The following is a 23,064-nucleotide window of genomic DNA, read 5'->3' as shown; positions in this document are numbered from 1 at the left end:
TGCTACTGGGCATTGAATTCAGGGTTTTACCCCTGCTAGACAGTGTCTCTGCCAACTGAGCTACATTACCATTGATGGAATAAAAATTGCAAAATGACTTAAAACACTGGTTGTTACATATTTTACTAAAAAAGGTCAGATACCTGAGTAATGTTATATTTATAGAAATTCTATTTATGAATATAATCTTTAAAAATCACTTTATTTACTATTATTAGAAGAGGCACGGGCGTATTGAGGTATGTATGGAGAAGTCATAAGACACCTTTTGAGAGTCAGTTTCCACAATGGGATTCTGGGATTGAGCTCAGGTTATCAGGCTTGTATGGCTAGTAGTTTCAACTGCTGTTCCATCTTTTTGGGCCCTATGAATATAATTTTGAACAGAAATTATTTATTCATTGTAGTTTGGAATGATCTAAAGAACTACAAAGGTTTTCTAGCATTCTTTTTGTATTTTTCAGGGTTATTTCAATTCAATACATCTCTTTCTTTTTTATTACTTATTATTAATTATTACAATTTATTCACTTTGTATCCCTACTTTAGCCCCTCTCTCCTTTTCTCCCTATTCCACCCTCCCTCCCTTTTCTCCTCCTATGCTCCTCCCTTAGTCTCCTTATAGGAGAGGTCCTCCTCCCCCTCCATCTGACCCTAGCCTATCAGGTCTCATCAGGACTGGCTGCATTATCTTCCTGTGTGGCTTGGCAAGGCTGCACCTCCCAAGGGGAGGTGATTCACATATCTCTCTCTTTTAATTTACATGAGAACTGATCTGTGGGAAAAGTCATTGAAACACTGAGATATCAAAACATAAGAATTTACATTAGAATTACATTTTACTGTTGGAGGCATCTGGAAAACATGGAATTAAGACTATGCAATGTCTTAGAATTATAAATCAACTTAAAGTAGTTGAAAAGTACATTTTCTTTAAAATAGAAAAGTAATTATTTCTGTAACAACTCAAACACAGCTTTTGATTCTACATTAAAGAAATGAGCTTTATAAAAGGGCACATGTTAGATATTTTCAAGGGCTTTTAATGCATCATTGTACAGATACAAGTAGGATAATAACTAAATTTATTAATTTAACATCTACAGATGATGTTTAAATTTTTATTCATAGGGCTTCACAAACTGGACTAAGCGAGATTTTAACCAGTTTATTAAAGCCAATGAGAAGTATGGGAGAGATGACATTGATAATATAGCTCGAGAAGTAGAGGGCAAATCCCCTGAGGAGGTCATGGAGTATTCAGGTTTGTATGTCATTTGAAACATAATATATATATATATATATATATATATATATATTAAATGTATGCATGTCCTATAAAAAGATTTATTTATTTTTACTTGTGTGTGTGTGTTGGTCCATGTGAACGTATGCTATGTATGTGTAGGTGCCCATGGAGAACAAAAGGCAGCAGATGCTCTGGAGCTCGAACTACAGGTGGTTGTGAGCTGTCTGATGTGGGCACCTAGAACCAAACTTTGGTCCTCTGGAAGCAAGTGGTGTTAACCACTGAGCCATCTCTCCAGCCCCTGTTTAATCTAGTTGTATCTTTGTTCAGAGATGTTAAAACTTTTGTGAATGAGATATAAGTTAAGATATAAGATATAATTATATTTCTACACAGCTGTCCCTGGGAGACAGCTAAGATAACTCTGCATAAGCTAAAGGGGTTACTGCATAAGTTTTCTATTCTCTCAATTCTTTGATTTGGTCTTTTAAAGGTTTCGTCTTGAGGCTTCTGGTTTAATGGTTTGAAATAGTCATTGTAGGTCATCTTTGCAGTAGAGAGTTCTTATCAGGCCCATTTAGAGACTCAACTGCCCTCAAGGGGTTCAGTCAGGTAGTGAAGGGCCCTATTAACTTAAGGCAATTTAGAATAGATCTAAAAAGATTTCTTGGCTTAATCTGTTCAGTGGTCCTTGAGTCATTTCCCTCTCCTACTCAGCTGTGTCTTTAGCCTCAATCAGAATCAGGATAACTGTAGAGAATCATGTGGAGTTAATATTAATTCCTGTGTCAGAGCATATCTAAACTTTCAGGCTTCTGAAAAGAAATCTTAGTAAAATAGGTTAATCTACCTGTTTTCTATATGTAGTTAAATTTCAAATAGGCTGACCTTTCAAATTTAGTCTGAATATCAAGCATTTAAATTGAGAGCATTTTCCAAAAGAAGCCATGTTCAAAAGCAGTTGTATGGTTTCTTTGCCAGCCCCAGCTATTTGAGGTAACTATTGAAATTATGTGTTTATTAGCAAAACAAGAACAAAAAAACAAACAAAAAACCAGATTATGGAACTCATAAATAAATCAAAGATACAGCTTTTAATTTATCTAGAGTACGAGTTAGTGCTTGACGAGAAACAGTTGTAATTACAGAGCACCTTTCTAATTGGAAGTTCAGAATAATCCAGAGGCCAATTTGGTTAGTGGCAATCCCAAAGAAGGACACTATGTAGTCCCCATTCTTAAAGAATGTATAGTCTGTTTTTTTCTTCTGGAAATCTAAAGGGGAATTTAGAAGTTAATTTTGTCTGGACAAAATTTCATATAACATGGAATTCATAAACTTCTTTTTCCGTGAACACTAGCATGCCACATCTATTTATCGGAGGGTTGAAAACATAACTTAAGGGCTTTGGGGGAACAATAGATGAGAGATAAAAAATTTTTATGAAAGGTGAGTGAAAACCATGTAAACAGCATGCACATAGAGGGACATGACATTGGTGTGGGTCAAGTTGCAAGTTATAACATTGTTTCTAAAAGATACCAGGTAGCCAAGCATGGTGATCCATGCTTGCCATTGCAGCATTTGGAGTCTGCAGTAGGAGATGCTGGCGTTTGAGGGCAGCCTAGTCTGTGTAGCATGTTTGAGGCAAGCCTGGGGAGATCATGTTTCAAATATGTAAAGACTAAGCATTATGGCTAGGTCTCCATGTTCCACTCAAAGCCCTGAAATAAAGAAGGGAGGAAAGAGAGAAAGAAAGATGAAGAGGAAGAAAAACAAAAGAAAAGAAAGATACAGTGAGCTAGGGTTTTAGTTCAGTGGTAAAACTAAAGGTCCTAGGTCTGCTTCCCAACACCACAAAAAACAAAATGACAATGGCAAAAAGGCTTTCTGTCAGATGTTTCCTTGAATTTATCACTAAACCAAGTACCATGAAATGAGTGTGAAAGACATGTCCAGTTAGATTTTTCTGAAGAATTTTCTTTCTTCTTTTCTGATGTTCTTTGGAGAAAGCCCTGGACCTTTTAAGTCCAGAGAAGTGTCCTACACTGGCTCTACATACACTACCAGTCTTTCTGGAGAATTTGCCTCAGAATGCAAGAAGATGGAAGGATTAATTAATTATTGTGCATCATATTGGAAGCTATGTCAGCGGGTGGGAACAATTGACAGGGCTTATTTGATTTGTAGGAAAAGAATTCACACTATTGGATGTTCAGGAGTATATCATATCTTAACATAAGAAGTTACATGTGTGTGCATGTGTGTGTATATGCATGCATGTGTGTGTGTTGAATGAGTAAGTAGGAGAATACATAAATGAACATAAGTGCTTATACAAATGATAAAGTGCTAACATACAGTTCTTGATACATTCTAAAAATAAAGAATTTTGAAACATAGATAATGTCATTAGAAAACCTTTCACTGAAGTCATTAGTTGTGACATATTAATACAGCAGATCATTTGGCTAATCTGTAAAAATTTGATTGGGTGACCCAGGGATTTGAATATTCTTCTGTATGTTTCCAGTTAAAATCCCTTGTCTTTCAAGAAACTATAGGTGATTGGATGCATAAGATTAGTGAATGATTGTAGACATAACCAACAGTTTCTATAAAAATTACCACTTCATAGGAAAAAACATAAATGATCTTTTAATGAGTTTATTTTCCGTTTTGTTTACTAGAAAGCTATCTTTAAATTTACATGCTTCACACTTGTGTTTCACTTTATGCATTTGAGTTCTTTTGCATCATATTTGGGTAAAACGATAATTCAAGAGCATTTAATAATTGAGCATGTTATATACACAGAGATGACACCATGTCTGTTATATGTTAATTCTTCATCTTATAATTCCTTGAATTCATTTGATTAAATGGTAGTAATTTAAAGTAATAACTTCCTATTTTCAGCTGTATTTTGGGAACGCTGCAATGAATTACAGGACATTGAGAAAATAATGGCTCAAATTGAACGTGGAGAAGCAAGAATTCAGCGAAGGATCACTATTAAGAAAGCACTGGATGCCAAAGTAGTATATTCTATTTTAATTTATTAGTATATTATTTTATTTGCTATAGTGATTAGCAAATAAATAGTGACTTGTTATTACACATTCTGTTAAAAATGCAATTTTGTTGAAACATTCAGATTGCAAGATACAAGGCTCCATTTCATCAATTGCGTATTCAGTATGGAACCAGCAAAGGAAAGAATTATACTGAAGAAGAAGACAGATTCTTGATCTGTATGTTACACAAAATGGGCTTTGACAGAGAAAATGTGTATGAAGAATTAAGACAATGCGTACGGAATGCTCCCCAGTTTAGATTTGACTGGTTTATCAAGTCCAGAACTGCCATGGTATGTATTCCTTATGTTACTTGCTTATTTTGGAAGAGTACACATTTCAAATCTTCCCCTTAATTTTGCTCCTCCAATTTGTTAACATTTTGTTATATTAGTTTTCTTTCCTATCTCTTTCAATATACAGTTACATATTATACACACACAGACTATATATATATATATATATATATATATATATGTTTGTGTGTATAATCTATATATAATGTGAATATGTTCAGAAATATCAAAACATCTATATTCAGGAATGCATCTGCATTTTATATTAGTAAATATTTGTTTATGTGAGATATTTATGTATGTATATACATTTATGAATCATTTTAATGTAAGTTGCAGACAATGTAATTGTTCATTGTAGAATCTACAGTGTAGATACTTCTGTATATAGGAGGATTCCTAACATCATCCCCAGGCTTCTACTGCACATGCATGAACAATGGGCCCACTCACATGCAAACAAAAAAATCCATGCACAAACACACACGCATACATACATACAAACAGTGAGCACATACACATGTATATACAGATGCACACACACATGCACCCCTTCCTCATGGGAAAAAATGAGGATGGCTGGAAAGATGACTCCTTGGCTAAGAGTACTTGCTGCTCTGTCAGAGGACCTGAGTTCAGTCTGAAGTAGCTCAAAACCACCTGTATCACCAGCTCCAGGTTTTTGAAAGACCTCTTCTGGACTCTGCAGGCACTCACACAAATGTGACATAGACACACAGATAAATACAAATAATTATAAACCTTTAAAATGAATAATAAAATAATTAATATATATCCCCTCGGAATAAGTATATCTAGCTACGTAAAAACTACAACCCTACATGAAAATATTAACATTGGTTCAGTAACACAAAATCCCATAAACAGACTTTTCTGGCAGTTCTCCAAAGGTGTTTTATAACTTCTTTTTAAAATAATCTGGCAAATTCACAGGTTGTTCTTGAGTATTTGTTCTTTTTAGTCTCTTGTAAATCATAGTGTTTTGATTTTCATAGTGGAACTTTTTAAATGAAAATCAAACTATTCCCCTCTCCAGGTTTCTTCATCTCCTATATGCCCTCCCTCCAACTCCTTCCATATTTCCCTTAATCCTTCTCAAATTAATGACCCACTTTTCTTCAGTTATTATTGCTTTATGTATATAGACACATACATAAACATAAATGTCACTATTTTAAGAGGTGCAGGGCTAGTTATCCTGTAGAGTGATCCACACTGTCCCTCAGAATTTGTTCATTGGTTAATTTAGGTTTACTGTCTTGGGCAAAAATGGTTAAGTATTGATACTGTGAGTCTCTTTTTGCAGGGCATCACCAGCAATGTTGTGTCAGGTTGTCACACTACTTTTTTTATGCTATAGTTCTCACGAATCACCACTTGATGGTACACTTTCCTTTTTATAACTAACCAGCTGACATTTGAGACTGTTCAGATGACTTAAAAATTTGTTTTCATTGAAAAGAGATTGTAGCCCAAATTGAGTCTTCATAAGAACATTACAAAAATATATAGTTTAGTAAAGGATATCTTATTTTTATCCTCTGAAATTCCCTCTATTGCTTTCCAACATGAATTTGGCTCTTACTAAAACCTAGTGCTATATAACAGCATTGTTAATGATCACACTCAAGAAGTTGTAGTTTATTAATATTAATCACTTTATCGACAAGGTTCTTACTATGTAGCTCAGGCTGGCTTGGAACTTGCTATGTAGCTCAGGCTGTCCTCGAGTTCAAAATCTTCCTGCAGTATCCTTCCAAATTTTGGGACTAGAGAGTTTCTGCCATGCTCAGCATCATGTGAAACCACTTTCAATGTTGTCATTGAAATTCATTCGTGAGCCAAGGTCATTAAAACAAAAATGGATCTATATAGGCTAAAACTAAAAAGAACTCAAACCTAACAATCCAAGCAGTGCTTTTGTGAGTAGTTGTAAAATAGCATCCATAGCTTAAGTTGTTCTCATAAATATTTTATTTTCTAAAGTTCTTTAGGGTATGAAAAAGTGCTTCATATTTTTTTGATTCATTTTATCTTTTCAGCTCACACTGATGAATAAAAAGGAAAATATGAGCTGTTCTGTTGATGGCATTATTTTGGAAGAGGCTTTTGAATACTATTTGTCCAACCTTTAACACACACTTAGAGAGTGTGCAAGGATCATATCCTTACCATGTACCCATCAGATTTTTGGATGACATAATTTTGGGAGAGTTAGCAAATACTTTCACTCAATCCAGGTTCTGTAAGGACTTAGTCCAGTTGGAACAATATTTCAGTTGAATATTATAGCATGATATTTAAGTGTTTCACTTATATAAGAGAACATGGAAAGGTGTGTATGTTACTACAATAAAATGGAATTGAAGGAAGAATGAAAAAGATAGCAATTAATCTGCAGGACAAAGGACAATGATTAGATTTAGGGAAAGAACAGTTGTTTGATAGGGTTCGTTGGATCGTTGAAGTAGATTATTGAAGAACAATATAGTATTGCTTTTTAAATTGTGTTTTAGAAATGAGATTTTGACTGTTGGCAGACTTGGGCAATAAGTTAGTTTGCCATCTCACTTAGGATATCTATGAATACAATTCATTTCAAAGACACACACTTAGATTTCTAACCACTTGGATTTTTATGCATGTAATGACATAATTTAGGGCAGATTCAGTAGTTTGTAAAAGAAAAATGCTTAACTTCATTTTCCAAGAAATTACACTTTTGAATATTGCCCTTTTATGTGTTGAAACATTTATTTATTGAATTCTGTGATATTTTACTAATTTTAAAATGGTTGAAAGCCTGATATTGGGTCTAGTTTCTGCAGTTACTAAACTAAGGCAATAGGATGAAGAGGTTCAAAGTGCAAGAAAAGACATGCTGTTTGCAATTATAAGATGATCTTAGAACTATACAGTCTTCTTACTCAGTTATCAAGGAATAAAACTACAATATATTAACAACCACTAGATGTCTCTGAACTCCTTTGTAAAGAATCTTATTTTTCCTCCATCTTATTTATTTTCTCAAAACATTAACTCCATGCTTTTTTCTTTCTCTGGATATTTAAATCTTCAAAGAATATTTGCCAAAAGACAGATATTAACTATATAAGTGGTTACAAATTGGAACCTGTATTTTGTCTATTAAAGTTGGAGAAAACCCTGTCCTTTATTACCATTTTGAAAATAAATTTCTAATTTTAACAGCATCTTTAAAAATATAGTCATTTATTTTATAGTTCAATATGTTAATTTAAGGATTTTTAGGTAAATTTTCTATTATGCTGAAATTTTATTTTCCTTGTAGATAGTGGATAATTTTTACTTATATTTCTGCATATATTTATATCACCCTTTTAGATTAAGTTAAAACCAATAATTATGGAGTTGAAAAAAATGGATTATTAATACTTCTAGATATTCTTCTTCCCTTTGTTTGTTTTTAAAATAGTTTTTAGTGAATCATTTTCACAATCTAGGGAGAGAATCTACAGTCTTCAGAGTGGCAGCTGCGATTCTGTAATAAAAAAAAAAAAACTGATTTCATTGGAAAATCCTATCTTCCAGATAGAGGAAGCAGTTTGATTTGTTTTGTGACTGTATCTGTGTTTAAATTAAAATCTCTCTAATGATTGAACTCTGCTAACTAAAAGATCCTTCTTTCCTACACATATCAACAAATAGTGTAAATTTTTCCTTAGGAAAAAAAATCTAAAAACCTTAACCGTCATATTTTATGCACAAATCTCAAAGTACTGAATTCATGAATCTGACTTAACTAACATCCACAAAGTACTTAAATTACTGAATCTCCACTTTCAAATATGCCTCACTTTGAAAGTCTTCAGCTAAAGGTTGAAGATTCTGAGTCTCTTCTCCATTTAAAACTGTTGGCTGTACAAAAGAGAAAATAAGATTCACTTCTATCTCTCTGTGCTAAAGATTGCGAATTTTCCTTGGAGAAACTGTTGTCTTAGTAGAGTCATCAGCCTCTATTGAACTTCAAAAACAAATAATAAGCATATGTTGAACTTGATATTTTAAGCTCAGAGCATGAGAACTGCCTCACTTCTTTCATCCTGAGGCTCAGGGATCTTAGAATAGGGCCTTAGTGTTTGGGCATTCAAAAACTATCCCAGTTAAAAGGCTCCTTATGAAATGGCTATGAAAGGAAATGATAATATATTGTATTTATGTGTAGTGTCTTTTATACTATGCTGATCTGTTCCCTTATTAACATTAGCTCATTAATTTTCTTGACATCTTTGTTCCTTTATTAGTGACTGATGTGACATAGCAATTTGAGGAGAGTCTGAGAGTTACAAAGGCCATAACACATTAGTCAGTTCATTGGACAGTACAGATGGGAAGGGAACCTAGCCTTCAATCAGTAGTGCCTTGATCCTTCTTAGTTTCCTTCTAAATACTTAGAGAAGAAAATGTAAAACTTAATTTTCAGAAATAAACATTCATTGATAAAATGTTTATTGTCTCCTCTATAGGATGGCTTTGTTCTTGATTTTAGTTTAAAAAAAAATCACCTTTCAGTTGCTGAAGAGCATTTTTTTTTCTCTTTCACCCAACTCAGGAAACTGTGTATAGTTTTCCCCGTGGCCAAGAACATTACAGTTGAAGCTGAGTATTAGTAATTAGTCATTACAATTACCCTGTCTTTGGTAGTAGTTTAAATGAGTTTTGGAGATAACATCTCAGAGAATCACATGCTGTTGAATACTGGGTAATAAAATTTTCATGTTATTAGTTTGTTTTCAAATCACAACTTTATTATTAATGAAACTGTGTCTTATTTAAAAGTAATAAAATGACATTTTTCATTAGAACTGTAGGAGAAAAACTACTTTCTAGAAATTATTGCTATGGCATTTTATGAACTTGTTTCTCACTTTATATGGTTATCACAGTGGCTAGTAAATGTTAATTAGATTACTGGTTCTGCACAGAATACTTTTCTAAATATTCAATCTAGTCAGAAAGGATGTTTCTTCTTAGATATTTTAGAGGAATAAAAGGGAAATAGAAATTTCCTGGTTGCAGTGATGCTTTGTTGCTTATGACTTTTTATGTTAGTACTTAACTGCATTCAATATGTAATCTTGATATTTTAGGAAATTTCATTCTTAATGAAATATATTAAAGATTAATAATACGCTGGCAAAATCAATAACCTGTAAACTGTTCTGATGGGTTCTTCTTGAGTATGGCATTATATGTGACCTAAAAAATGACAAAAAGCTACTATGAATAGGAGAGCAGAAAAAGGGATGAACAGATGTGGAAAAGTGGAGTCAGAGGGAAACAACAAAGACAGATTTTCTTTAGAAAAACACACTAAAACCTAATTCTTTGTAAGTCAATAAAGTCAAGGATACTTTAACTCATAGGAACCTGTTTCTTCCTCTGTGTTTGAAAGACTAAAATGTTTCCTTTCTGCCTTAATTTTGAAAATGTCTTATAATGGAGAAGGTAAGGATTAACTTTGCTATGTGGCAAAGAAATCAGGGAAATAGCTTCATAGAAGAGGCACATTTCAAGTTGTAGAAGAAATATTATGCAAAAATAATAAGCCCAGTATATTGCAAAAGTAGTAATACAGCCAAGTGATTGAGGAAACTGCTGCGTTGAAGACTAGATTTGGGTCATTAGTGTGTAGGAAGTAGGGGAGACAGATTTTAGCAGGGCTGTGATATGATCAGATTTATGTATTGAAAATACAACTCTTGTAGAAGTACCAGTTACAGTAAAATTTCTCAAATTTATTTCTACTTTGTTTCCTATCTTGTTTTGCTTCCTTTGACTGATGTGCCATTGTCTTTCCTTGAGACATTTTCCCTACCACAGTTTTAACCTTAAAGGAGATCAGCATTGGATCTTACCCAGACTAGGCATTAGGTCAATAAATCAACACAGAATGTTTGGGCTTCAGTTTGTTTCAGCCCCTACAATTAGACAAGGTTTGGATGGGATCTGAGGAATTGCATCAATGTGCTACAGTTTATTTCTGACGGTCTAGATTTTTGACTGTTAAATCTCATAGCTTTTATTGATTGGTAAGTTTGTGTATCTCTTTAATGTAAATGTCATGTGTGTCACATATCTAGATACAGTGTTTCATTTGTAATCCTAAACTATTTGGACAACTAGAAATCCACTTAGTGCACTAACAGGGACCAATTGTAGTCAGCTTTCTGTTGCTGGGTATTTATACCAGTGCATTGTTATGTGAAAAGGTGATACAATATTTCATGAAATAACAGTGTTTTCAAGTGGCAGTACTTATATAAGAGCATCATAACATTCAAAACCTGTTTGGAAAATGTAGCTTACCTTTACTTGAACGGAATTTCCATTCAGCTGCAGATATTATTGGGCTATGAAAGTCTGTTATATTTTGCCATTGGTTTTTGTTAATATTTAAAGTTCAAAAGTGTCTCCAAATCTGGAAAATATATTACAGGATTTCCAGATGAAGGTACTTATTTCAAATGATTAGTTTTGGGGGGGCAATATATAGAGAATGCATAAAAACAAAGGAGAAAATATGCCCATTTTATTATACTGAAAATTCTAGAACAAAATTCTGATCTTACAGAATTTCATCCATAAATTCACAAATGCACACATACACACATACACACATACACAAAATATAGATGTTTTCTTTATATTCCTTTTTTTTTGGTTCCTTACTTATTCATCTATTTTTGACCTTCAGTCCTAATAGACAAACTGAATCCCATAACTTGTATGGCATGTAGGCTAAGAATTATTTTTGCAATTTTATAAAGAAATCAGAACAATGTTTAGACACGTGAAAATTCTGATACTAACTCCTGGAGTTTAGTAATTGCAATTAAGGTTTTATTTGAACATGGATACATATTCAGTTATGTATTTTCAGTGACTAGTTACATGCTACAATGGAAGAGAATAGTGTGACAAAGTCTGTATCATTTGCAAAATTGAAAATATTTGTCACCAATTGTAGTCAGGTTTCTATTGCTGTGATAAAACACCATGACCAAAAGCAACTCGGGAAGGATACGTTTATTTATTTGGCTTACATATCCTGATTCACAGTCCATTGAGAGAAGCCAAGGTAGGAACTCAAGGCATGAACCTGGAGGCAGGAACTGAAGCACAGACTATGGAGGAACACTCCTTACTGGTTTGCTCAGTATGCTTTATATAGTATAACTAAGGACCATCTGCCCAGTACATCCTCTATAACGGCGGTTCTCAACCTTCCTAATGCTGTGGCCCTTTAATACAGTTCCTCATGTTGGGGTGACCCTCAACCATAAAATTATTTTTGTTGCTATTTCATGATAGGAATTTTTCTACTGTTTTGAATCATAATATACATATCTGATATCTGATATCTGATAGGCAACCACCAAAAGGGTCTTGATCCTCAAATTGAGAACCACTGCCCTACAGTGTGCTCGGCTTTTTCACATCAATCATTAATCAAGAAATGTCTTGCAGACATTCCTACAGGCAATCTGATGAAGGTATTGAGGTTTCTCTTCCCAGATAACTATAGTTTGTGTCAAACTGACAAAAAATATCACATCATCAGGTAGTAAAAAAATGACTACGTGTTTGTGTTAGTAGTTTTCTTGGTGATACTTTTCATTGTTATGAAAATGCATGAAAGAAAAGGGAAGAGAAGATATATTGATGTGCACAGTTTCAGAGGTTTCAGCCCATCAAGGTAGGGAAGGTGTTGTGGAGCAGAGTATCTTCCTTTATTATGACCAGGAAACAAAGATGGAGATAATGCCTGCATTAGTGGACTCCTATCATTCCATCTGGACCCCCTGCTTCTGGAATAGTTGTATTCACACTCAGGCCAGGTTTTCCTGGTTAATCCTCTCTGGAAACACCCTCAAAGGCAGAAGGAGGGCTGTGCTGTTCTTTACTAATCTTCTGCATGCTTCTCAACTCAATCAAGTTGACAGTCAAGATGGACAAAGTAGGGGAAGGGGATAAGGGTAAGAGGGGAGGAGGTTGGGACTGTGGGAGTTGAGGGTGGGGGCTTCAATTGAGATATATAATGAATAAAGTGTGAAGAAAATTTAGAAAAAATAAATCAACTCAAACATTTGCAAATACTCTTAGCAATACTGAATTTTAGGGGGGAAAAAGTATAAATATTTAAGACCGTTAACAGCGCATTTATTCCAAACTGTGATTCAGAGATTATAAGCCCTTTTGGTTTGTTTGTTTGTTGGTTTGTTTTTAAAACAAAGTTTCTAGGAGCCACTATTTTGGATTAGCCTTGTGTACTATGCAAAGGATATCAAACAAGAGCCACCAATGCTAAAGCCACTTAATCAACTTAATTTAAAATAGATCAATTTTTAAAAAAGAAACTCAGTTGATTTCAATGTAATAAGGAACTTGCCTCTGTTCTAAACTAATAAATGTAATTTTAAAGGCACAAAAAAGATTAACCATCACAAGTAGATTCATGTGTTATGCAGTCTTCCATGAAATGTTCTACATAAAGGATGAGTAAAGAGAGAGGATATTTACTCTAAACATGGGGTGTTTGTGGTTCTACAGATGATTATGGTTGAGACACAGGAGCTGCCTTTGATACATGAGTTCCCAATTATCGGCTTACAACCCCTTTGTTAGGCAGAGAGGAAATTGGCTTGCTCTCTTTGACTATAAAATAGATATGGAAACAGTTGTTAGATATCATAGGGCAACAAATAGCAATGTTGCACAAGGAAAGGTGTTCAAGTTGTTCATGGCTGGGATAGCCAGGCTTTGTACTCTGACATTGGAAGAAATCAGATAAATGACCAGGCTGCATGACTTATTAGCCAGGATCTAGTATTGGAGATTCATGTATTAAATTGGATAGTATTTTATTGTTAACCCTTTTCTGATTTTGAATCTAAGATTTTTATGAAGGGGTAATCTGTATAAAGAAGTTTCTGAACATAAAATGGACATTTACTTGTATCACTCAACCTGCTCAAAATTTGTCACAGCGTTCCCTTTGTCAGTTAAATTATGTGTAAACCTTTATTTTTTTTCTTTCTGAGCTGTATATAACTTAGCTTCAGCCATTGCTATTACTTTGTGTATGATTTGTCACATTGGCTTCTACTGAACATTATTTCAGAAGCAGAAAAAAAATGTTTTGTGCCGAAATAGATTTGGATCAGACTGTCATTGAATCATGCCACCAAGACTTCCAATCTACACTAGAATGTTAACAGCTCTGAGAAATTTGTTTGCCCCGTTGAATTTCTCACATGTGTGAACACAGAATACTTAAACCATTTCTCAAAGCTTCCAACCCAGCAGAACACTTTTCTAATTTGTCATTTTTTATTGTCTTCTGTTGCCCTTAATTGCTTTGGCATCTTTTTTCTGACTCCCCTGTGTTATTTTTCCTTCTCCAAAATTAATTCTTAAATCAAGAGTGGAGAATCGGTGAAAGAGATAATTAGACTACAGAACTGTGGAAGCCATTTGACACTCCATGAACCATTCCCTTAACCTCAGAAAAATAGGGACCTACATGGGAAGACAAGAAACAGAAATTGGCGAGAACGTGTTTGTCCTTTTGTTGATAACTTTCTGAAGTTTGTTTTTCTCTGTTTGGAAAACAGTAGTTAGTGACAAATTCAAAGGAATCATGGTGAGAATTTATTAGTGTAGTCTATTTTGATTCATTTTGAGATATCCTATCTCCTTATATATAAGACTGCCTGAAAGTATTGGTAATTGTACCTGAGTCATTCAAATGAACCATTAATATGTATCTAAAGATATCTGCAGTCACAGGCAACTGTTACTTATTGAGAATAATAATAGCCAGAGGGTATAGTTTAATGATTCAAGAATCAGCTTTATATAAAGAATCTCTGCAGTCTCCCTAGAAACCAATGATCAGATCTCATCAGGGTCAACTTAGCCTTTTCTATAATAGTTAAATTGAATAACATGCTGTTTAATTTGTACATGTATTATTGAATGAAATTTCGAAGAGTATTTGGTCTGCATATTAAACATATTACCTTTACTTTGGTAAGCAGTGAAAATTACAGTGTTTTCATTATCAGTATATTTAACCTTGGGTAATTATGGATGTGCAAGGAAGTTGAACATTCCAGTGACACATAAGATTGTTTTTAAGTGGAAAACACAAATTTGTTAATGTGTAATATCTTTCTGGTCAGTCTCTCTTTTATTTACTGTTTTTTGGGGTCTTTAATTAGAGAGTAGAAAATGGTTGGGTAGTTGATTTTATATTCAGTTGCAACATTCCTATGTTGTGTGGCAGTTTTCTACATCTTATAAAGATAAAACCATGTTTTAATATTTTTTTGCGATTTCTTACAACTTTATTAATTGCTGTAGACCTTAAATGCTCATTTTAGACATTTTGGAACTATAGCGTTGCTGTGGCAAAGGCTCTTTTGAACATTGGTTTTAATGCATCTTCTATAGAATAAACAGACCTAATTTTTAAAAGAAAATTCTACCACTGATCCTATTTTTAGAGGTAGCTGGCATTAACTACTAGTTACTATTCTTTCAGCTATGTTCAGTGTCAGTGTATTCATTACCCAGTACCAAAAATTAGTTTCCAGGATTTTCCTGCTATCAGTGTTCTAAATACTTTCTCGAAATATTTAATCTCTCTCTCTCTCTTTCTCTCTCTTCATTTTTTGTTTTTGTTTTGTTTTGTTTTGAGACAGGGTTTCTCTGTGTAGCTTTGGCTGTTCTGGACTCACTTTGTAGACCAGGTGGCCTTGAACTAAAAAAGATCTCCCTTAGTGCTGGGATTAAAGGTGTGTGCCACCAGGCTGGCTTGTGTATCTCTTTATTATGGTATGTGTCTAAGAATGAGATTGGTAAGTCAGAGGATATGAAAGTTTAAAAATATTTCTTTGCTATCTCCAATTCATTTTCTTGAAAGTTAGTGTACTATTTTGCTGCTCAATACTATAACAAAGTATCACAGACTTGATGGGTTAAGAAGCACTTCTTTTTTGTTGTCTTGTTCTGAAGACTGGAATTCAAGATGCCAACAAGGGTAATCTGTTGGGTAGATGACCATCTTTTGCACATGATGAGAGGGTGATGTTAGGGTTAGTACTCTACCTAGTTGGACTCATTTAGCTTTAACTAATCCTGTAAATTTCCCTTCTATAAACACAGTCAGAAAATGTCATTGGACCTTATGGATTTTCTAAATATGAGAGTTAAGGTTTTAAAAATATGAATCTGGGGGAGAAAGTTGCATTTATAAGAAGTAACGTTGCCAGTCAACACCAGTGAATAAAAGTTCTCATTTACATTCTTGCAACCAAGTACACCCACTACACCTATATGTGTACACAGCATGGATACATCACTACTAATTAATGTGATAGATATGGCATTATTTTACTTTCTACTTTTTTGAGCCTTAGTTTCAGAGAACAAATTGTGTTTGTATGTGTGTGTGTGCATGCATATATGTTGCTAGACTGGTTGGACAAGTGCCTTATCACTGAACTAATCCTCAGCTCTTGAAACTTAAAAAGAATTCTTGTACCATGGAGAGATGACTCAGTGGTTCTTCCTAAGAAAGAACATGGTTGTTCACAACTACCTATAATTTCATATCCAAGAAATCTGATGTCTTTTCTGGTCTCTCTGGGCACCAGGCACACATGTGTTGCACATACATGCATGCAGGAAAACATTCATAGATATGAAATAAAAATAAATCCTTAAGGGAACTGGAGCTCCACAAGGAGAGCAACAAAACCAAAAAATCTGGCCACAGGGGTCTTTTCTGAGACTGATAGTCCAAACAAGGCAATACATGAAGATAACCTTGAATCTCTGCTCAGATGTAGCCCATGGCAGCTCAGTGTCCAAGAGAGTGCCCCAGAATCCTGATGAGACCTGATAATCTAGAGTCAGAAGGAAGGGGAGGAGGACCTCCCATCATTGGAATGGGGGAAGGGCATAGGAAAAGAAGAGGGAGGGAGTGAGGGTGGGATAGGGAGAGGATGGTGGAGGGTACTACAGCTAGGATACAAAGTGGATAAACTGTAATTAATAAAAATAAAAATAATCCTTAAAAAATTCTTTGAAAGTTTACTGACTTTTCTATTTTTTATACTTTGATCATTTTTTTATTTTCTTGAGTTTGTTCTTAACTGCTAGAAAACTGTATTTTGATTTGAGTGTTTAACAGTTTTATGTTTTGTCAGGCATTTCTTCTTTCAAAGAAAAGGAATCATATATTTAAACATTATTTATCCTTTGGTATTAATCTATTATTTACGTTCAAACACAGCAAAGTGTATAGGGTTAATAATAGATGAGTTTCTATATTAATGAATCATATCTCTAATACTCAGCATACATTCATAAAATCTGTTCATAGTTTAGATGCATTGATTTGTTAGCCGTAAAATATAGTAGTGGCAAGGTTAATGCAAAAATCTTTTCATATTGTGTATACTCTGAATTAAGAAGTTTACCCCTGATTCCCAGAACTTAAATCCCATAAGATGTATGCTGAGACTTCTACTGGCTATATAGCTTTGGGAACAACAGCAATCTTATATTCTCTTCCTAGTGGTTCATAGTGAGCATCAGGAACTGGAAGGTTCCATAAAGCCCTCCAATAAAGAAATCTGTTTTAACAAACAACAAGTCAAAATACAGAGTTGTGGAACCCAGTCCCAATGGATACACTTTGAGTAGTTGTAATGTAATATTGCAACATGAAAATTTATATTAGTAGAATCATCAGAACTTGTTGAGAAAACATTTGCATGTGTGTGTGGTGGGGCTTCATGTAATGTTACCATTTGTAGATTTCTGGAACCATAGTGTCTGCAAGTCAGTTGTACTATCTCTAGCCACATACATTCTTCTACTCTCCTTCACATCTGGCAAACATTGATCTGTTTTCCTCTTTTCTAATTCTATCCTTTAATGGTCTTGTATAGCCAGGTATGGTGACACATACCTGTTATCCAGCACTTGGGAAGCCTAGACAGGAGGAGGATTGCTGTGCATTTAAAGCCAGCCTGACTATGTAGTAGTGAGTTCCAATGTAGCATAGACTAAAGAGTGACACCCTGCCTCAAAAAATATTTTATATAAATGGAAGCATACTAGACATAAACTTTATGATAGATTTTTCACTCAGCATAATTCTGTAGACTCCATGAGGTTTTGTGTATAAATAATACCTCCTTTTTTATTGTTACATAGTGTCCTATTTTAAAACAGACCAGCTTGTTTAACTTGTCATATATTGAATGGCACTTAGCTCCATCTCTGCTTTACTGGGACTTACTAATCCCCTATATGAAAGGTGTTCTAAAAAATAATGGTTTTAAACCTTCAGCAGAGTGCAGGGAACCATATGAAAGAAAGGGGAGTTTGTATGACGTGGAAAGGATAGGAGCTCCACAAGGACCAAATATATCTGGGCACAGGGGTCTTTTCTGAGACTGACACTCCCCCAAGGACCATATATGGATATAACCTAGAACCTCTTCTTGGATGAAACTCGTAGTAGCTCAGTAACCAATTGGTTTCCCATAGTAAGGGGAGCAGGGACTATATCTGACAGGAACTCAATGGCAGGCTCTTTGTTCTCCCCACCACCCAAGGGAGGAGCATTCCTGCTAGGCCACAGAGGACGACTTTGTAGCCAATCCTGAAGATACCTGATAAAACAGGGTCAGATGAAAGGGGAGGAGGTCCTCCATAATCAGTGGACTTGGAAAGGGGCAGGGAGGAGATGAGGGAGGGAGGGGGGGTTTGGGAGGGAATGAGGGAATGGGATACAGCTGGGATACAGAGTTAATAAAATGTAGCTAATAAAAAATAAATAAATAAATAAATAAATAAATAAATAAATAAATAAATAAAAGAATACTGGTTTGGAGGGAGGACAGAGAAATAATACAAATTTTGGAAATTCTCTTCTACAGAAATGATAGAATTAAAGAAGTATCTTATCTTAAAATACCTTAAAAGAATAAATTTTAGTAATTAAGTTCTTTATTATTTCATTTAGGAATTTCAGAGACGCTGTAATACTTTGATTTCTTTGATTGAAAAAGAAAACATGGAAATTGAGGAAAGAGAAAGAGCAGAAAAGAAGAAACGGGCAACTAAAACTCCAATGGTAAAATTTTCAGCATTTTCCTAACTTTTAGGTAGATCTCACTTTTTTACATAATTACAAATGTTTATACCACGCTTAATGCCATAATTGTACCCATTGTCAAGCTGGGTTTTATGAAATGCTAATTTGTTTTAGGCAGAAGAAGAATCACATTGCAAACATACTTTTTTGTTTGAAGAATATATGGGTAGGAATTCCCTTGTTACAAGACTCAGTATTTAAGAAATCCCTCACAAATCTAAGCAGAAGCATAATGCAAGCAAGATTCTATGAATTGAGACTAGGTCGCCTTGGGGGCAGCAAAAGGTTCGAATTGGGATGAGTTGGGATGGGATGGTGTGGGGTTTGAAATCTGGAGTTCTGAGTTGATCAAATGAGTTGTTTGCTCTGTGGAACTGTGTATTCAAATGGAAACTCTGAGCAGACAAGACAGCCTTTTTGGCAATACATTTAACTGCTGGATAAAAATGTGATTTTAATCCTGTTGAGTTGCTGTGTATATCTATGATTCAAAATATTCTGTTTGAGTGTGTTAAGTAGATCACCATATTTCATCAGATCTAAGATGCTTTCTGTTTTAAGACACAGCATTTTTTTTTGTGCCACTAAGAGATATGATGCTAAGTATCATCTGTTATCAGTTGTAAGATACATCTTGATGTCAGAGATGCTAAAGGGGGAAATAAATGTGCATCATAGAAGATACAAAATATGATGTGTTAACATCTGTGTTAAGGTTGTAAAATAACATTCATAAATAAAAATTTCCCCAGAAACTTTAAATATTAAGTAGTTCTTTAAGATAAGAGTACATTTATAAGCCATGTATAAGTAGATACTTGATGACTATTTTTTGATGGATATTTTATGTCTTTTCATAAAAAGAAACACCTTTAAAATTATTTTACAGTGGGTTATATAGTTTGTTGGGCTATATAGAACATTAACTGTGAGTAAGACATTAAATTGAATATTCATGTTAAATTTTTTAATGCATTTACATCCTAGATTTAACATTGTTGGGCCATTTAAAAGTGTGCATACTGGAGCAGAACATTAAATATGTTTCCATTTTAGTCACAGAAAAGAAAAACAGAGTCAGCCACTGAGAGCTCTGGAAAGAAGGATGTCAAGAAGGTGAAATCCTAAAGCCTAGAAATAAGGTTTTAAATGGGAAATTGCTATTTTCTTGTTCCCATCTTCAAATGCTAATTGCCAGTTCCAGTATATTAATGGTACTCTAAGGAAAAAAAAAACCTCTTTGGTTTTGGTTTCTTGCATATTTTATATATTTTACAAAGCTTTCTACCTGAAATGTGTAGCTTTCTATTTTACGCATTCTAGTATTTTGTGTACTGTATTTTTTTGTGCATTTCATGTCTTCATCAAATTCCTCTAAGTCCTTGTTTTTTTGAAGCTTGTGCTGAGGTTTTAGCTTTTCTATGTTTTATATGCTGCTGCTTTGAAAGAGAACCTAGATTCTATAGTTGTATTATTGTTGCTTCAGACTTTAAAATTTGTATGGCTGTGGAAAAAAATGAATTAAAATGATTTGAGGAGAAAGACTTTTTCACTTCTTTGTTGCTTCCTTTTCTATTGGGTCTGGGCTTGTATGTATTACTGCATACTGTGACTAATATAATAATTGTTTCTTTGAAGTCATCTAAATATTTTTTCCTAAAGAAATAAAGGGTGAGAAAAGAAAAATATTAAAAAAAACTTGATATTTGATATCATGCTTGCTGTCAGTATGCATTACATTTAAATTATTCTCTAAATATTCAAGTGGGAAAATATAATAAAGAAATGTCTATAAGAAATGTAATTATTTCCTGGATTTTTTTTTTTGTGTGTGTGTACAGTAGAAAGCAACTCTGTTTACTCAATTGTATTGCTCAGTACTATGTATTTTGGGCAGAAGCTAAAACTTTGCCTGTTGATTTGTATATGATCTTCTGTCCAACAGAGCCAATACAGAGAACTCTAGGTGTAACATATGGATTTAGTAACAAATTATAAGATGATGAAATAAGTGTTGTGCATTGCAGAAGAAGGGAAGCTGTTTTCATTAGGAATGCAGTTATTCTCATGCAGCAACCTCAGAGCATCAGGGGTTTTGAACACCAACAATTTGTTTCTTGATCACACTACAAATCCCACTCAGGTCAGAAGAGTGGGATGGGACGTATTCTGCTCCACATATTTACTCAAGGGTCTATACTCACTCAAGTTCTGCTGTTTTATAGTTTAATCATCCAGGACATGCAGGCTTTTCATCTGTCACTGTAGGAGAAGGATAAGAGACTGGAGAATTTCATACAAGATCTTTACTGCTTCAACCTAGAAGTGACACATGTCACACCTAATTGATTACATTGTCCCCAACTAGCCACAAGACCCTGTGTATTTCCAAGAGAATAAGCAAATGTGGATGAAAAAAAATAGAATATCCTACTTTACTCTTTCATTAACTTATGCTATGACCCACAATTTGCAATCCACGGATTTTCCACTCAAATGAGTTGGAAAGTTCCCAGCAGTCACCAGAGATGGAGAAAATTACTCCTGGAAGAAGTTTAATGATGCCCCTAAGTTCTTTGAATTAGAGAAACCTTTTTTGTTTGTTTGTTTGTTTGTTTTCTGGGAGGGTGAAAATGAAGGGTGGGAGCATGGACACTTGGAAATTCAACAGTCTTTATATCTTATCCTTTCTCTGTTAACCCAAAGTGTATGTGTCTACCTTAAGAAAGAGAATTTACAGGTAAGTTCTTCAAGCCTTTTCATAAGGCTGTTTCCATGACTCAGTATAGTTCTTTCTTTGACCAAAGAGTTGTACCATCTAGCTCTCCAAGACTGTCAATGAAATCTTGAGATGTTGTTCTTAAGAACTTGTGAAATGGTTTTGTGTAAGAGTTAGAACACACACACCTCTTTTTTGTATTTAAAGATAATTACTGAAGATTACATTACTGAAGTTAGCTTTCTAAGAAGACTATCTATGCAGTGATTACTGGATGATAGCACAGTCTAAATAATGTCACTTTGAGGGTACAAAATGCCCTAAGTCTGACTGTAAGAAAGACCCTTTTGGTTCTTAAAGTTTTACAGAGAAACTCAACTGGCATAGCAGATTTAAAAATTCTAGTGGAGAAATAACATGTCAAATGAGAGGTCTAGACTTATGGAATCATATCCCTAGAGCTGGCTTCTATGGTCCAGAGGGAAAGAAGTTTACCACATCAGCTGCTTGAAGGCCAAATAAAGCAGAAAAGAATGCCATATATGCGTATGAAATTTTATTAGAGCACAATGACCCCCACAGTCTGCTCTCCAGCAACACCATTCTAATTGGTTGCCAACCCAATTCTTTGTTTGGAAAGCATGCAAGGGAGAAAGTGGGTGGAGAAACAGAGACCTTGAAGAGTCCCATTCACACTAACAATCTGTACTGAAGACAAGATGTGATTAAGTCTCCCAATAACAGCAAGGAATCTATAGAATCCCTTGTAAGTATCCGTCTTAATCTTGGGCCTTGGTGTTTTTTGTTTGTTGGTTGGTCAGTTGATTTTTTTTTTTTTACATTCAAATGACGGTGCTATGTCATCATTCTCACCATATATCTCATTGTCACCATTTGTATCTCCTTGTTTCTCACTCTGATTACACATTTTTTCTATAAATATGTTTGCAAAAATTTATCCTTTGTGCTGGGTAGTGGTGGCACACTCCTGTAATCCCAGCACTAGGTGAGGAAGAGGCAAGAAGATCTTTGTGAGTTTGAGGCTAGCCTGGTCTACAAAGGGAGTTCCAAGACAGACAAGGCTTCACAGAAAAACCTTGTCTTGAAGAAAAAAAAAAAAAAAGACCAAAAAAAAAAATTTATCCTTTGAGACTCTCTATATGTTTCGGTTTGAAAAACCTCTATTCAATAGAATTACCCACTATTACCAAAATAAAATGCCATTTCCCCAAGTTTTGTCAAGCTTTTTTTACTTGTTCATCTTCTTAGCAGTAGTTAAATTTTACTGCTGGCTGTCCAGGCCTGTAATTAATACTGAAGTTCACGTTGCTTTCTCTCTAGGTTTTTATTACCAGCTTCCCCAATACTAAAATTGACACCATGGTTTTATTTTATCATTTTGCTACTACTCAGTTTATATTTCCTCAAGTCAACTTTCTCTTTTTTATTTTATTTTATTTATATTAATTACACTTTATTCACTT

The 23,064-nt window shown here is 34.3% G+C and overlaps 1 protein-coding gene across 1 annotated transcript in view; it reads left to right on the top strand.

Moving 5' to 3' along the window:
• The window catches only part of Smarca1 (SWI/SNF related, matrix associated, actin dependent regulator of chromatin, subfamily a, member 1), an 85,343-nt gene extending 64,725 nt beyond the window's left edge, over positions 1 to 20,618 (top strand). Inside the window, exons 14-18 of the mRNA XM_055612169.1 lie at positions 1,132 to 1,264; positions 4,169 to 4,287; positions 4,407 to 4,619; positions 18,730 to 18,840; positions 19,918 to 20,618. Coding sequence (XP_055468144.1) covers positions 1,132 to 1,264; positions 4,169 to 4,287; positions 4,407 to 4,619; positions 18,730 to 18,840; positions 19,918 to 19,989 — 648 coding nt within the window. The 3' untranslated portion in view covers positions 19,990 to 20,618. The remainder of the gene's footprint in view (positions 1 to 1,131; positions 1,265 to 4,168; positions 4,288 to 4,406; positions 4,620 to 18,729; positions 18,841 to 19,917) is intronic.
• Positions 20,619 to 23,064: the final 2,446 nt, after the last annotated feature.

This window comes from Psammomys obesus, unplaced genomic scaffold (genome assembly GCF_907164565.1).
Source record: "Psammomys obesus unplaced genomic scaffold, mPsaObe1.curated_primary_1811, whole genome shotgun sequence".
Classification (NCBI taxonomy): Eukaryota; Metazoa; Chordata; class Mammalia; order Rodentia; family Muridae; genus Psammomys; species Psammomys obesus.
The sequence above is the reverse complement of the archived record's forward strand: the minus strand, read 5'-3'. Positions and strand labels throughout refer to the sequence as shown.